This window comes from Callorhinus ursinus, unplaced genomic scaffold (genome assembly GCF_003265705.2).
Source record: "Callorhinus ursinus isolate GAN/ISIS: 27379988/994484 unplaced genomic scaffold, GSC_fseal_2.0 scaffold7, whole genome shotgun sequence".
In the NCBI taxonomy this organism is placed as follows: Eukaryota; Metazoa; Chordata; class Mammalia; order Carnivora; family Otariidae; genus Callorhinus; species Callorhinus ursinus.
Window position 1 is genome coordinate 68,695,292 of NW_027397069.1, and position 16,467 is coordinate 68,711,758.

Sequence of the window (16,467 nt, forward strand, 5' to 3'; positions counted from 1 at the left end):
AGTTACATATCAAAGCTTGTCCGAAATTGTTTCTTTCTGCAGGAGGAGATACCGGGCGGGAAGACCCTGGATCCGCCCCCTCAGAGGGGCTGGGAGGTGGGAGGGGATGCAGAGCCGGCTGAGCGGGGCTTCCTCCAAACACTCCTGAGCCCTTGTAGGCTTGTCGGCGGGTGCAGGACGCGGGACGTGGGCGCCGGGCTGGCAAGGGCCCTGGCGAAACCCGCTGGCAGCTCAGGCTTTTTTCTCCAGTAGGAGCAAAGAGGCCGCGGCGGGGTCTTGCGCGAGCGGGTCACCTGCGGGGCTGCCAAGGTCTGGGAGAGCAGTTTTCTGTGGGTTCACACAGCAACACGCCCTGGGCTTCTGCTGGCCTTGGCCTGGCGGAGACGTTTCTCGTTTCCAAGCCCCGGTGCGCAGGATGCGGGAGACAAACCCGGATGGCGGAGACTGCGGGCCACCTTCTGGGGCCTCCGCGTGCGCACCAGCCGAGGCGGTGCGGTGGCCCGAGCGCGCTCGGCGTCTGGGGTCCCAGTTGGTGCAGATTTTAGGGTGGATAATTTAAGACTTTACTTACTAATTCATTGAAACACACACACACGCGCGCGCGCGCGCAAAAGTAATGCTAAAAACAGTTGGAAGGCGAGGAGCTGATTTCAGTTTCCCTAACCCTTCAGGCCTTCCAAGCACACTCCCTTCCCAGGTGCGGGGACTGCTTCGCCAATTTTCACTTCCCTCTTAAAATGTCCAACCCTAACCCAGCGAGTGCTCTGAGCAAAAAGACCTGAGAGCGCTCCCGCTCGGAATTCATGAGCCCAAACCGAACTTGGCATGCACATGTGTGACCGACAAACCGAATGGGGGGGGGCCTCCTTTTATTTGCCCAGAGAAGCCGTCTTTTTGGTCTGTGTGTCCAAAAGATGTCCACGGACACTGTCATGGGAAGAAGGGAAGGGGGGGAAGCAACACAATTCCTTTGCATAAATTTCTTTACCCATTTTAAATTTGACACATTTCCAGAGATCAGCCTTAGGATATCAGTTCCAATTCAAAAATAAAGAGCTCTTTTTAGAAAGTATTTACTGTAGGACAGGAGTAGATGGACACCTTCTTTGGTAATTGGTGAAAATTTTGGGATGGAATTTATGGAAAATTCGCCATTCAATAAACTAATAAACAGCAGTTAGCAGGTGTCTGAGAAAAGAGAGAAATAAATAGGATGTGGGAAGTAGTCCGAAATGTTGCAACAGCAGAACCTGATTGTTCTGATACCATTTGGTGGGGGGGTGGGAGTGGGGAGTTTGGATTCCAGGAAACATCTACTTGGTTTTGTGTTTCCAGGGTGGCACCAGCAGCCTTAGTAATAATTAACATCCCTACAGAGTCTTACGGGTTGCAAAGAATGTACCTATGTTCCTGTACCTACAGTTTTAGTGACTGGAACTGCTAGCTGTGTGACCTTGGGAAAGTTGCCCGACCTCTCTGAGCCTCGCGTTTCTCCTCTATAAAGTGGAAGTGCTACACAGACAGTAAGGCCCCTGTCTCCCCTCCAGGGAGAGTAGCTTCCTGCTGGGCCCAGTAATTCAAGGAGAGCTGAACCTTATCTGAGCCCCTTCCCTCAGCCTCATAAAGTCTACCATGTAGGGCTTCCTCCGAACATATTTTCATATGATAAGCAAAGGTCACTCTAGGCACAGACGTTGGTGAGTGAACAAATGGTAACTGAAAGCCTTCCACGTCAAGAGCAAGTGATAACGTTTAGCTGTTGCTGACCCAAGAGCCTGATTCTCCTCAGCATCAAGAGTTTTCCTCTGGGGTGAGACCTTAAGGCCCTCACTTGAGGGACTTTAAATCATTCTCAGTGCTCATCCATCACACAGAACAAGAGTGGGTTATACAATACCTCCACACTGACCACAGACTCTAATTTCAGAAGAAAGAATGAAAACAGGCCACCACCACTTATTTTCATGACATTCATCCAATGAGTAAAACCAGATTTCTGTTCCCGAATATCACCCCCTCTCTGAAGGCTCTTTCTTTTCCTAAATCTCTGGGCTTTACGAATATATTTTGGATAGAAGAGCATAATAAAAACTGTACATTCCTTGCCTTGGATAAGAAAGCCTGGTGGTGGTCCCTCCAAGAGAGGAATAAGGCAGTGGATTTCCCCAAGCTCCTGCACCTTGTCTCCCTGAGTTTTACCAACTTTAGTCCACTAATTTAAAGTTTTACCAACTTTAGTCCATTAATGACCTCCCACAAATTTGGGAAATTCTCCTCAGGTAGAGAAGCCCAGACACTCAGTTTGCAGCGGAGGGTGGGGGGGGGGACATTCGTGACTCCAATGGGGGCAGGGACACATCTGCTCCTGTGAGGGGAGCCTGGGCAGCTGTGGACAGCTGCGGCCCTCCCTGCTGTTCAGAATGAACATGTTGGGATCCATTGTGGCCTGATGGGGCTGAGCAGGCAGTGGACTCTGGGGACGCCCCACAGAAAGGACACTGCCATTGATTTCCTTCCCAGAGATGTTAGCTGAGTGGGCCTCGGCAGGGCAGGGTGGGGGTGTTGCGGTCAAACCACCCATTATTGAGCCTTTCTTTGTGCAGGGGAGTTGCTGCTTGTGTGCAATGGCTGAAGAACTCCCTAAACGCCAAATTAAGTAGAGACCAAGTCATTTCTCCACAGCAATGTAGATTGCCAGGCTGACCACTTGTATCAAACCACATTCTCTTCTTTCTTACTCTTCCTTAATTATCCCAGGAATCCAGGTCAATGAAGGGTGAGGGTTTCCTGCACAGAGGAGGAGAGGAAGAACAGAAGCGTTGCACTATTTGGATAATTTCCTTGATCTGAACGGGATTCCGAAAGTAGACTTGCATGCTAAGGGACAGAGATGGCCTGCCCTACCTGGGTTACAAGGGTCACAGGTGCCCCAGTTTTCAGGAGCTACAAATATGGGGCAAAGGAGGGTCCCCCAAGCTGGAGCAAACACTGGGGACCTTTGAGCAGGGAGAGAGTCCTGTCAATGATCTGTGGATTCAAGGAGTGTCCCATCTGCCTAGGGAAGCAGCCCGCCCCTTCCTGTGCCTCACGCTCCCCTGCCCCACCCCCGCCCCGCGCCCCTGCCCTTGCCACCAGCCGGAATTCTGGAAGCCCTGACCCTCTCCAAGGAATGTTGAATGGCCTTTACAATGTTAGCAACAAAGGGACGTCCCTTTGATAACTGAGTTGTGGCTGCCCTATAGTCTTCCTGATGCTTTATTTACCTGGGTCTCTTTCTTCCCACCCACTCCTGCCCTTAAAAGCTTGCTTTAGCGCTGGCTTCATGGGGTCACATTCAGCCTCAGCCCAACCCCAGCCCCAAGCTTGCCACCAGTGTGCCTCCTCCAGAACAATTTGCTGAAGGCTTCTCTGGTGGGGCAGCTGGTTGGAGACCAGAGGTACCGGCTGGAAAGGAGCCTTGAGCTGAGAGGTTGGGGATGACCATCCCAGGCAGTTCTCAGCTCAGGCGAAAAGGTTCTAAGAAAGCCACCAAGCACCTTGGGTCCTGGACTGAGAAAGCTCTCCCCTGGGGCTCTGATGCAGGTGGTTCCTACACCCTTCCAGGCCATACATCTGCACCCAAAGGTTGGCGGAGTCCCATCCAGAGCAGGCCTCCAGAGGATAGGCACCTGACAAAGACCCACCAGAGGCTAAGCCATCATGAGGAAAAAATACCCAGACTTCCTTCTCATCAGCCACCTTCCACTGCTCTCTGACGGCCCCTGCCACCCTACCTCTTGGGGACTCAGAAGGGCCTCTTGGTTGAGAGGGCAACCAGATGTGAGACATTTCCAATCTGAGGAGCTTGTCCAAGAACATCAGTAGAGGCTCCTTTCCCTCACCAAACAGCCCAGACCCAGGGCCTTGGGGGAGGGGTGTGTGTGCTCCTGCCATGCAGGCCCATTTGCCATGAAGAAAACCAATTGTTTTTTCACTATGATTTCCTTTCTCCAGCTCTTGCACCCCAGGTGAGCCTCAGGTTTACCTGTGGTCCAGCCAACGCTGGGGCCTGGCGTGACCCCTGGGGCCAGAGCAACCCTGGCCGCTCCCAAAGCATTTGGGCGGGCAGGCCAGAACCCTTTCTCGGGGGCAGAGCACAGAGACACAGCTGGAAAACCGGGACAATTAGCCAGCGGCCGCGGCTGGGCCATAAAAATGCAGGAAGCGGCCACTGCAGGGCGGAGGGAATGGCTGTCCCCAATAAAGTGATTGTTCCAAAGAATGCCCACATTCCGAAGACACAGGCTTGAGCCTGGGCCTCAGCTTCCAGAGCTCGAGGCTTGGGAGGGGGTTGTGGGGGGACAGAAAGAGGAATTGTGTCTCCAGGAAGAGGAGGAAGATGTTTGGTAGATCAAAAGTCTGCAGTGCCCACCACTTAACCTCCCACATTCTCAGCCCATTCTCATCAGGACTGCAGACTCCCCCTGTCTCCCCCTGTCCCCCAACTCAATGATTTGGGTTCTGTAATGGGACTTGCAATGTATTTCCTCTTTTATTTCTCGAGAGGTCCAATGACACTCAGCTGTCTAGGCCAGGCGGGTAGGTCCACATGGAGGACCTGCTCTGTCTCCCACCTCTTGAGTGCTCAGCTCTCTGACCTTCCACCGACCCCTGATTTTTAAGCATCTTCCTTAGGAAAAGCAAAGGACGGGAGGGACCAGCAAGCAGGAGATCCCACAGCCCTGGGCTAGTTCAGATCCTACTTGAGCCAGGCCTCTCTCCACTCTTCAGCTTTGGTGGGTGTCATCTGTAAAATGGAGATGCCAACACCAGCTTTGTTCCCCATCTAGGGAGATGTGAGGATCAAGGGAGATAAAGGGCACTGGAAGGAGCTCTCCAGAGATGAGAAGGGGAAGTGACAAATACCAGGGAGCGCTTGACAATGAGAACCGACAAGTGCAGATCTGGAGATGAGTGGCTAGCGTCCCGCTGGTTCCGAGACCGTTCAAAGCCACCCAGACGTCTTGCCCAGTCTGCGGACCAGGCTGCTGTGATCCTCAAATCCTAGTCTGGCAGCGCGGGCTGGGCTTGGAGAGAAGGCTTGGAAGGCTACCGCGGGTCCGCTCCCTGCGGTAGCTAAACGGAGATGGGCGATGGGCGAGTGCGCAAGACGACTCGCATCGCCTTGTGTTCCTGTCGGGGCAGTTCCCGAGCCAGGCCGCGCAACACAGGTCTCAGCAGCCGCCACTGAGCCCTGGGCCCCTTGACACAGTGCTTCAAAACCAAGGAGGAGCCTTTCTCAACTCTTCCCTACTCGGAGTTCTTCAGAAGCAATCGTTACTAATGGCCCGGGTTCCCTTTCGGACTCCTAGAGATGAAAGACAATTTTCTTCAGATAGTGTTTTACTGTGTAAAGCAGAAAGTCTTTTTAAGACAAAGGTATGATATATGACATATACCTAGGTACCTATTAGCAGAAATTCTGGCTCTTCTTTCCTTGATTTTTAACCACTTATTTAAGTAAAATAAACATGTCCGTGTGGGCTCGCTGAATCTTCGCAGACAACAACATACTGTGTCACCAGCACCCTGCTCAAGAACCGAGAACTTTGCCAGCACTCTAGCAACCCCTTTTTGCCCCCCCTCTGTTACTGCCCTCCACTAGTCTGACTTCTACCACAGTCTCCTTGGTTTGACAATTTTGAGTCTTGGATGTAAATGCTTTTTAAAAAATTAATTGCCTTAATTTAACTTAAATCCCAAATGTGAGATGAACTCGGAGATGCAGCCTGAAGCTAGGGTCCTCATTTATGTCGTGAGAGAGGCAAGAGTTTCTTTGGGGGAAGAAAATAACCGATTAGCAGTGACAGTTGTTTGGCGCGACAGTCGTTCTGGCCAGGCGCTTCAGAGAGGGCAGGCACCGGCTCATCTCTTAGGGCTCGGCTCGTCACCTCTCGGGTTGGTCAAAAACGTTGTCATCAAAGTAATGGCTTCCCTTTTCTTTTCTCTTTGGTATAGAAGGAGCTTCTTGATGCCCCCCCCACCCCGCAAATGCATACACACTACTACTCAGTTTCTAAGCCCAGATTCCCACCAAGATAGCTCTCCCCCCCCACCTCTTTTGCAAGTCTCTTGATTTCATTCTTTGAACCTGTGATTGGAGGTTAAAGTGCACCAGGTTGGAAGGAGGAAGCTCTTAACAATAAAGGTTTGAATATTTAGCTGTGATCGGGTCTCTGGAGCTCCCCCCCATCCCCTTATCTTTTAAAATGCAAATCGTGTTTCGGGGGGTTGTGCGCCGGGTGCGCGCTGCGCCTCGACGTCTCCAGCCATTGGTGTCTGTGTCATTACTAATAGAGTCTTGTAAACACTCGTTAATCACGAAAGGCCGCTGGCCTGGGGCTCCGCACTCCAGCCTGTGGCGGGTCTTCCCCGCCTCTGCAGCCCAGTGTGAAGGAGGTGGGAGGAAAGAAGGAAGAAAGGGAGGAGGGAGGAGGCAGGCCAGAGGGAGGGACCGCCTCAGAGGCAGAAGCGCCGCGAGGAGCCAGCGGAGCTCCGCGGGCTGGGGCGCAGCCAGCCGCCCTTCTCCGCGCCCCCTCGCCCCTTCCCCTTCGCGCCCTCCGGCAGCCTCCAGCGTCGGTCCCCAGGCAGCATGGTGAGGTTTGCTGTCGGGCCCTCGCCACCATGTACGTGAGCTACCTCCTGGACAAGGACGTGAGCATGTACCCCAGCTCCGTGCGCCACTCTGGCGGCCTCAACCTGGCCCCGCAGAACTTCGTCAGTCCCCCGCAGTACCCGGACTACGGCGGCTACCATGTGGCGGCTGCGGCCGCCGCGGCCGCGAACTTGGACAGCGCGCAGTCCCCGGGGCCGTCCTGGCCCGCAGCGTACGGGGCCCCGCTCAGAGAGGACTGGAACGGCTACGCGCCGGGGGGCGCCGCGGCCGCCGCCAACGCCGTCGCCCACGGCCTCAACGGGGGCTCCCCGGCCGCCGCCATGGGCTACAGCAGCCCCGCCGACTACCACCCGCACCACCACCCGCACCACCACCCGCACCACCCGGCCGCCGCGCCTTCCTGTGCCTCGGGGTTGCTGCAGACACTCAACCCCGGCCCTCCCGGGCCCGCCGCCACGGCCGCCGCCGAGCAGCTGTCCCCCGGCGGCCAGCGGCGGAACCTGTGCGAGTGGATGCGGAAGCCCGCGCAGCCGTCCCTCGGAAGCCAAGGTAGGCGGTGGCGGCGTCCCGCAGGACGGGGCTGCCCGGCGGGCCGCATGTCCCGGGCGGACGGAGGCGTCCAGAGCTGTCCAGGAGCTCCGCGCCAGGAGGGCCGGGGCGGGAGACCAATTCAGGGGGCCTCGACTGCGGGGCTTCTCTCCTGCGCCTGGGCTGGCTGGCGGGGGGGGGGGGGGGGGCGGGCGGGGGGGCAGTGAATATTTTGGTTTCCCAGCCCGTGTTCGGTTTAGGGCAGAGGAGCACCTTCCTCTTTCCAGGGGTCCTTCATTCGTACCGTCCCAACACTCTCGGGACACTCCCCGGAATGTCGGCGTAGCACGGCTGTGCAGGAGCGCCGCCTCCCCACTTGCTGCGGCTCGCGCTGGGTGCGCAGCTTCGAGCCGCGGGGCAGAGGAGCCTCGCACTCGACCGGGCCGGGCCATAGAGCATTTCTTTCCACGCCATTGAGCCACTCAAGAAGAATGGTGGCCTGGGGGACCAGGAGGGCTGAGAGGCTGTGCGTGGAACCACATTCGGCCATTCGGGCCAATTCAAGGGATCTCAAGAGCTATGGCGAGTAGGGAGACCCGGCAAAGCTGCAGTTGCGGGAATGGCCCCAGGAACCAAGGGGAAAGGAGCGCGCCCCCTCATTGAACCTTTGATTTGCAAAGGAGTTAGTTCAATCAAAAGCTGGAGGGCTAGGGGCAAGAAGTCGTGGGGGTCCTCCTGTGTATGCGGAGGGGGAAGGGGAGGAATCCTTGGGGAGGATTCAGCCTCTGCTCCAGACAGGGATCATTTCTCCCCACCCTTCCTTTCCAGGGTCTCAGGGTTTTGTGTGTGTGTGTGTGTGTGTGTGTGTGTGTGTGTGTGCGCGCGCGCGCACGCGCACCTACGTTCAAGAAGCTTGCTCAGATGTCCCTGCAGACATCCTAGGCTTGCCAGATTGTGGGGGCTCATTAGTTCCGGGTCTGCCCCTTCTGATACCGGGATGTGTGTCAAAGTGGGAAGGAAACGCGAATAGGTGTGGTGGGAGAGTCCTGTTGGCGTCCCCTTTGCACTCCTCGAAGTCCTCCTAGCCCTCTGCACTTCCGCTTTTTTTTTTTTTTTTTTTATCTTCCCTTCTTTCTGGCCCAGCCCGGCCCGCATACAGGTTATGGCCACTTTGCAGAGGTTTATAGCCAATTACAGCCGTATAAATCAGAGAAGTCCTTGGGGGCTGTCTCTGGGCATCGGTATTTGCGTCACTAGGCACATGGCGGGTGGGAAATGCGGCCGCCCAGGGAGAAGGCCACAGGGCCAGCCTCGGAGCCTCGGCTAGGTCCCTTCCCCAAGAGGAGGCGCCGTCGTCTGAACAGAGCCCCGTCTCAGAGAAGGCTCTCTCTTAGGGAGCCTGCCTGGGGCGCGACTGGCAGCGACAGGGGCCTCTAAGGGAGACCTTTGGTGTGTCCCGGGAGAGTGGCCGCCGGGCCTGGGCCGGGGAGGGGGAGAGGGAGGGGAGCCACAGGAGCCCAGGCCGCGGGGTCAGCAGATGAGAGGCCGCTGTGATGTCCCGCGCCGAGGTGGTAAGGCCGCAGTCGGCGCCGGGCGCCCTTGTGATGTTAATGTCGGGAGGCCGCGGCCCGCGGGCCAGAGCCCGACTCCTCTGCGGAGCATCATCTGTCAAGGGCCTAGGGGGTTGGTCCTCGGCCCGGCTCGCTTTGATATACACCTTCCCAGCCCTGCCATTGTCTCTTTTAGGGCCCGGAAAGAGGGTGGTGACTTTCGCAGTCAATAATGAATTCTCACAAGTCCCTCTCATCTCTCCCCTCCTCCAGCCCCCTCCTCGGTTCCCAGGGGGTGCGGGGCGCCTCCAAGGCCCTTGGGGCGCGGGGCGCGGCACGCTCAAGGGTCCTGGTCACCGCGTTCCCGGCCCATCCGGGGTACTGAAAGGGGGGCGCTGGAGCAAGAGCCACTCCCAAGCACCCCAAGGCGAGCACCGCTATGAGATGTTCAGCTCCGAGAGCTTTATTTGCGCCCTGCTCCCCAGCCCTGGAGGTGCGCGTTAGGCTCCAACCTGGCAGCAGTGTCAGCCGCGCCTGATACTACCTGCGTGACCTAGTCTCATTCTCAGTTTTCTCATCTGTAAAACGGGGCGACTACCGCTGGCAGCCTCGAGTGGGTTTGAGGCGGGTAACGCGTGTGAACGCGCCCTCCACTTGGAAAGCTCTCAGAACGTGTTAGTTCTCTTCACTTTCCTAGCCGGCGCGGGGTCCGGGCCGCTGCGCCCATTCAAATGCGCCTGCCGGGCCGTGTTTATGTTAATGCGCCTGGCGGGGAGGGGGATAAAAGCCGGGACCGCCATTTGCTCAGTAGTGGTAATTCAAACAGAATGCGGTTGTTATTAAGGCATTGAAAGAGCTTTTCTTTGATAAGATCGCCTTGTCCTGCATTGTTTGCGGCTGTGTTCCCCTTTCAGCGGCTCGGGGGAGCTCCCTCTGATCCCGCCTGTATCTTCCCAGGGCGCTTTTGTTGTGGTTTGCAAAGGGTTCTACCTGAACAAAGTCGGCCTGCGGGGCATTAAACACCTCCAAGAAACTCCCAGACCCTTTAGATCTTCCTGTAGGACTGGGCACCGGGCGGCTGAACCTGTTCGGCTGCAGGAAGACCTGGACCTGGGGCCGCGCGGAGGGAAGAGCTCCCGGCCAGGGCCCTGCCAAGGGTTGACCCAGGACAGACCCGGGGCAGACGCCAGGCTCGGGCCTGCTCCAACCACGACGGCACTATTTGTCAAAGCCCTTCAGTAAAACAATCCATCTGAGGTTTAATATGTTGACTCAATCCAATGAGCATAGATCACTGGTCTGGATAGCTCTGGCAGAGTTTGTAGCAGAAATAAATGGGGGATTAAAAAAGAAAAAGTGCTAAATGCCAAATCAGGTTCTGCCAGGTATACAGTGTTGCCGGCGGGAGGGTTTTTCTGCCTGCCAGACCCCAGCTCAGAATTCCACCCGATGGGCCAAGATTTTGGTGACTTGAGGGAATCTGTCAGCTCCTGCACCCACTTTTCCACTTTTAATAAAGCAAACAGAAAGTAACACCACCATCCCACACATTGTCACCAGCACACCCCCCACATCCTCAGCTGTTTTTAGGGTGGTCTTCCATCTCTGGCAGGCCTGAAAATCTGAGTACTCCCAGGACTCTGGAGATTCGTCCTGCCCCCTTGCCCTTTGGGCCTAGCCTGCCGCAGTACTATATTTGGTTTCCAGAAGGGTGGTTGGGTTCTGTTATCATGTGCCTATGCAGTTTTAGTTTTTCTTCATATTTAAAAACCACTTAACCCCAAGGTTAGTTTAGTTGTCTTGGATAGCCTCGCACCCTCCCCTCAGGACCCCCTGGGGGGTCTTGTCAGACCTGGCAGGAACCAGCCAAACCCTGGCCCCCTGGGGCGATGGAGGAAGAGAAATGGCCCTTGGGTTAGGGAGGTTTGTCATTACCCATGACTGATGGGCCACCTTGCAGTTCTCAGCCTAACTTCTCCTTTCTCCACAGTGAAAACCAGGACGAAAGACAAATACCGAGTGGTGTACACGGATCACCAGCGGCTGGAGCTGGAGAAGGAGTTTCACTACAGTCGTTACATCACCATCCGGAGGAAAGCCGAGCTGGCTGCCACACTGGGGCTCTCTGAGAGGCAGGTGGGAACCGCCTTGCTCCCTCCAGGGCCTGGTCACTGGCTGGGGGGGTTGGGCGGGGGCATTCCTCAGGCATAGTTAGAAGCTGGACCCCAGAATCCACCCAGTTGTGTGGGCAGATTAAAGTAGGAGAATAGAGGGGCACCTGGCTGGCTCAGAGCATGCAACTCTTGATCTCGCAGTTGTTGAGTTCAAGCCCCACGTTGGGTGTAGACCTTAAAGTAAGTAAGTAAGTAAGTAAATAAATAAATAAATCCGGAGGATAGAGAGTATTTCCTTCCGAATGCTTTTAGAAAAGTCCTTCCACCTCTAGTTGTCTTTTTTGGATGTTGATTTTTTTTTTCCCCCTATTCTCCGGGACCTGGAAGGTGCAAGAAAAAAACTGAGTAATAGTTTATTTTTTATTTTTTTAAGATTTTATTTATTTATTTGAGAACGAGAGAATGAGAGAGAGCACGAGAGGGAAGAAGGCCAGAGGGAGAAGCAGACTCCCCGCTGAGCAGGGTGCCCGATGTGGGACTCGATCCCGGGACTCCGGGATCATGACCTGAGCTGAAGGCAGTCGCTTAACAAACTGAGCCACCCAGGCGCCCTGGAAAAACTGAGTAGTTTAATCCAGAATTCTATTTCGGTGCAAGAAGACTTACAGACCTATTTTCTTTGTGCCCAGCACCATACCTGGGGAAAAATTAATATAAGACCCTAATCCCTGCCCATAAAAACGAGAGTGAGGCTTGACTCATGAACACTCCATATGGTCTAGAAAAAAACCAGGCCAAATCCACCCCTGGGAAGCCCCACATTAAATCTCGTTCCCAGGGGACGCCTGGGTGGCACAGTCGGTTAAGCATCTGGCTCTTGGTTTCGGCTCAGGTCGTGATCTCAGGGTTGTGGGATCGAGCCCAGTGCAGAGTCTGCTTGGGACTCTCTCTCCCTCCCCCTCTGCCCCTCCTACCCCCCATGCACCCGCACACGCACACGCACGCCCTCTCTCTCTCTCTAATAAATGGATAAATCTTTTTTTTTTTAAATCTCATTCTCAGCTTTAAGGTGAGGAGTATTACGTTTCAGTTTAGGTTTGAGAGGCCCAAGGTTGTCATTTTGAAGTATATCCATGCTGGTCTTCTCTTGCTTGTTGTAGAAAAGGCTCTGCAGTTTCTGTTTTCCCTGGTTCTGAGACTCTGAACTCTTGCAGTAAAGCTATAGATAAAGGCTGCTTTGGAAGGAAACGTGGCGAAGGAGGAGGGAGGAAGGCGCTTCTCTGCCGAGGCCGTCGTGGGCTCGGGGGAGGGCTGCAGCGCTGGGCTGTCCTGGGGCTCTCAGATGGAAGGCTGGGAGAAGGCCTGGGGGTCCTTGAGTCCAAGGGGGCACTTTTTCAGCTGCAGAGGGACATACTGCTGCTGGTGCTGAGGGCCATTCCTTTTTCCTCCTGCATCGGCTCCTTCACCACCCTCTGTTTTTCTCTGCTTTCTATTTCTAGGTTAAAATCTGGTTTCAGAACCGCAGAGCCAAGGAGAGGAAAATCAACAAGAAGAAGCTGCAGCAACCACCGCCTCCACCGCAAGCCCCGGCGCCTGCCCCGCCGCCTCCCCAGCCGCAGCCAGGCCCTCTGAGAAGCGTCCCGGAGCCTCTGAGTCCCGTGTCTGCCCTGCCAGGCTCAGTGCCGGGCTCCGTCCCTGGGGTTCTGGGCCCAGCAGCGGGGGTGTTAAACCCCACTGTCACCCAGTGACCTACAGTGGCCGGCAGCAGCAGAGCGATTCCGGGCTGAGCCACGGGGCGCAGAGACTCGGCTAGAATCCTCAGGAGAGAGCCGCTCCCCTCCCATGCACAAATGCACGCCCGCTCACCTAGCTCTCAGAGGAAAAATGGGGGCCGGGAGTAAAGACAAGTGGGGTCGGAGGCCTCAAGGAAGACATTCTCCCAGATTTGGACTTCTTCTGGTCTTTCTGCCAGCCAGATGGGCTGTGACAACTGGGGCTTCGTTTAGTACTGGCAGAAGCATTGCCTGGACTGGCTAACCAGACCAGACTTTCAGCCCCATCCTCCCCAGCTCTTGGCCTCCAGAATCTGCGGGACGGGACGCATGTCTGGTCGAAGCTGAGGGGAGAGAGGGACTCAGGGGGAATGCCAGTGCTTGAAGCCAAGGTGGCTACTGCCTACTCACTGCCATTCAAGGGCCGGCTGGTCCCTCCTGCCTCAAGGGCAGGCAAGATTTAACTGCAAAAGTCAGAGGCAGCTAAGATAGAAACCTGGACCTGCCAGAGACTGCAGAACCCCCAGGTCTTTGTCTTTCTTCTCTCCCCTTCCCAGACCAGGAAAGGCTTGGCTGGTGTTCTGTGCGGTGCATGGTGTGAGGGGCGTGGTTATTGGACTCCAGGCCTGACAAGAGGGCCCAGGACAGGGCCTTGTTTAGAAAGCCTGTCACCAGAGCTTCTCTGGGCTGAATGTATGTCAGTGCTGTAAATGCCAGAGCCAACCTGGACTTCCTGTCATTTTCACAATCTTGGGGCTGATGAAGAAGGGGAGTTTTTGTTGTTGCTGCTGTTTGGGTTGTTGGTCTGTGTAACATCCAAGCCAGCATTTAAAAAGCCTTCTGGATCCATGGGGAGAGAAGTGATATGGTGAAGGGAAGTGGGGGGTATTTGGACACAGTTGCAGTTTTTCTAAAAAGAAAAAAAGAGAGAGATAAATGAGCTTTCCAGATTTCAGATTCTGTATTTATCGTCTTCAGATTTTATCCGGAATTATTATTTTTTTTAAGAAATGAAATATCTTGTCTACTTGCAAGCTAGTATTAGAAAAATCAGAGACAGGGTGGAGAAGCTTATCTGGACAACCTCATTTTACCCCAGAGCATCAGAAGCCTGAGGGAGCAGGTTCTGAGACCTTCCCTGCCCCCAAGCCTGAGCCCAACCTTGGATTGTGGAATGTGTGGTTCTCCTGGGGGTGCCTTTGGGCAAAATGCACATCTGAATGGTCAGCTGCTTCCAAGCTGCCGAGAATTATGGGGGTGAGGTGGGGGTGAGAGAGTCCCCTCCTAGCATCTCATCAAATCCGCACTGATGCAGCTGCAGACATCACCCTTCATCAGTGATTCCCTTCACCCTAGGGATGTCCCGCAGTCCAGCTAGCTAAACATAAGCATTCAGTAAAAATGTTCTATTTTCTGTTCTCTCAAGGGAACATTTCCAGGAATACAGTCTTCTGTGAATCACCGGGCATTTCTCTGAGCCTTGTGTGTCTCCACTCCTTGCCCTGTGTTGCAAAACTCCCTCCCTTGCCCCACACCCACCCCCCACTCCACAAAGAATTCAAGAACCATTATAAGGGGACCCTTTTAGAGGCGGGTGCTTATTATCTGGCGGATCCGCGGGGCACCGGGCTGCTGCCCTTGAGGTTCTGGGTGCTGGAAGCCGCCGAGCTGGGCGCTCTGCGCAGGCAGGGCCTGGGGAGGAGGGCTTTGCTCTCCGTTTCGGTCTTCCCACAAGCACCTTCGAGCCCTAACCGCTGCCCCAGAAGAGGGAGGAGGTGGCCCGAGGGCTGGGGAGGAAGAGCAGAGCAGCAAGACCTAAATACCGCCTGCAGCATCTCCCCGGTTCTGCGGCCCTTCCGGGTGGCATTCCGCTCCCGGATTGAGAAAGGGGCTCTGGTGGCCGGGCCCGCGGGCGCCTGGCTCAGAGCTGGACGGAGAGTGCCTGGCCCGCCTCTCGGGCTTGGGTGGGGTGGGGAGATCCGCCGAGCAGGGGGTGGTGTTCCAGGCCAGGTTGTCCGCACCCCCCCACCCTCTCTCCGGCCTCCGTGCCCCCTGGGGAGTCCGGCGCTGGGAGGAGAGCGAGGACCCGCACCCGGCCGCGCCCACACGTCCGCCCCCAGCCGCCGCAGCGGTTGCTATGCGTTGCTGTGAAACGCCTGTCAATAAACCCTGTTTGGACAGTGGAGCGAGAGCACAAGGGTTGTTTGCTTAGTGGTTAGAGGTTCAAAAGTCAGCATTGTCCCGCTGCAAGCGATTACAAGTTCTTCCCCTCGCGGGGTCCAGCCCCCTTGCACTGACGCCCGCCGCGGGCCCGCGCCCCGCGCATCCGGGGCGAGGAGGGGCGCTCGGCTGCTCTCTGAAATGCAGGTCGGGGGCTAGTCTCCCGGGTCGTGAAGGGGGGGCGAGCAAAGAGGGCGCCCGCTGGCAAGCGAGGCCACCGCACTTGCGACGCCAGGAGTCGCCCCTGGAGCAAACCTGAGGCAACACGGGGACTTGGCGCGAGTGGGCAGTCTCGCCCGAGGAGGCGTAGGGAGGTCCGCGCTGGGACGCCCTTGTCTATTTTTGATAGGATGACTTCGCTGCTCCCAGGGCCTCCCGCTCTAGGACCGGGATGACTAGCCCTCCCTCGTCGTTCCTTGGCCCTCCCAGCGCCCTCCGGGAGCTCCGGCCGCCAGGAGGCGCGCGCGCTCTTGGAAGAGCCGGGTAGGAGCCCGCGCTCCCCTCGGGACTCTTGAGCCGATCGGAAAGGAACTTAGTTCTGACCCAGCTGGAAGGTTGCAAGCTCTAGCGCCCCTCCCACCGCAGCTGCTCCCAAACTGGGGCACGGCGAGATTTCCCCACTGCGGTCGTGGGGCGGCTGAAACGAAGTTCAAGCTAGTCAGGCGCAGGAGATTCTTGGATCTGCTGAGTGTTTAAGAAAAACACATTTGGGTGAGGGGAGCTATTGGCCATTCTAAAAGGGCCTTCTTGCACAAGATGTTTCTTTTTTAAAAAATTACAGTAATATGGGTACAATATGAATATATAGGAAAACTGTGAACTTAGAATAAATATGGGGAAGAATGTACCTTTATTGTGGAACTCATGTCAAAAAAGGCATATATAGGGAAGCCTGCCAGGCTCGGTCCGAAAAGCGTTCTACTCTTGATCTCAGGGTCATGAGTTCAAGCTCCATGTTGGGCGGGGTTAAAATAAGAAAAATATATCAAAAAAGAGTTTTTTTTTAACAGCATATATGGGTAGAAGACAGCCTGAGTCTTTTTTCTTCTGTGAACAAATTCATGGCTTTATCATATTCATCCAATAAAGTTAGCAAGATGGGCGCTAATGAGAGCCATAAAAGTTTCAGTTTCTTTTTAGCTTCACTTCTTTCTGACAATATCTGTAAGAGGCCTACATCAGTCAAGAAAACTAATCTTAAATAGAAATCTTAATATATAAACAGCAGTATTCTTGCTGTTGTTATTCACAGCCACTCAGGAAAAAATAAGAGAAGGCAAATAAAGCATAAACAAAAAAAACGTCAGTTACATGGGGCGCCTGCTGGTTGGGTCTGCAAAGCATGCAACTCTTGATCTCTGGGTGGTGAGTACAAGCCCCAAGTTGGGCTTACTTAAAAAGAAATCTGTAGAAGTTTCAAGGGGCATTATTTGTACTTTGATTTAGAGACAGGCTGCTATTTACTGGTTTAATGACCTTGGGGAGATCCCTGCCACTAATAGGGGAATCAAATAAGGTAAAGTAAGGGAATGCAATTTACAATATACACTTAGGATTAATCCCCAATAAAGACAAGAACTACTGCTGCTTTTGATCATGAACCATCTTTTGCAAAGTGTGCAAGAATC

General features: G+C 55.0%; 1 protein-coding gene across 2 annotated transcripts; it reads left to right on the top strand.

Annotated features, from left to right (window-relative positions):
- The first annotated feature begins 6,349 nt into the window (after positions 1 to 6,349).
- Positions 6,350 to 15,950, top strand: CDX2 (caudal type homeobox 2). Of its 2 annotated transcripts, none has more exons than XM_025875138.2 (3): positions 6,350 to 7,204; positions 10,724 to 10,869; positions 12,347 to 15,950. In XM_025875138.2, the coding sequence occupies exons 1-3, from the start codon at positions 6,664 to 6,666 to the stop codon at positions 12,593 to 12,595; spliced, it is 936 nt and encodes a 311-aa protein (XP_025730923.1). In that variant the 5' UTR covers positions 6,350 to 6,663; the 3' UTR covers positions 12,596 to 15,950. The 2 variants fall into 2 exon arrangements, with proteins under 2 accessions (XP_025730923.1, XP_073750846.1); XM_073894745.1 differs by having other exon boundaries at positions 10,724 to 10,865.
- Positions 15,951 to 16,467: the final 517 nt, after the last annotated feature.

Excerpts from the sequence above, each read along its gene's own strand:
- CDX2 (XM_025875138.2), top strand. The coding sequence starts at position 6,664 with ATGTACGTGAGCTACCTCCTGGACAAGGACGTGAGCATGTACCCCAGC. Across the intron at positions 7,205-10,723 it reads GCCGTCCCTCGGAAGCCAAG|TGAAAACCAGGACGAAAGAC; the intron begins GTAGGCGGTGGC and ends CTTTCTCCACAG. Across the intron at positions 10,870-12,346 it reads TGGGGCTCTCTGAGAGGCAG|GTTAAAATCTGGTTTCAGAA; the intron begins GTGGGAACCGCC and ends TTCTATTTCTAG.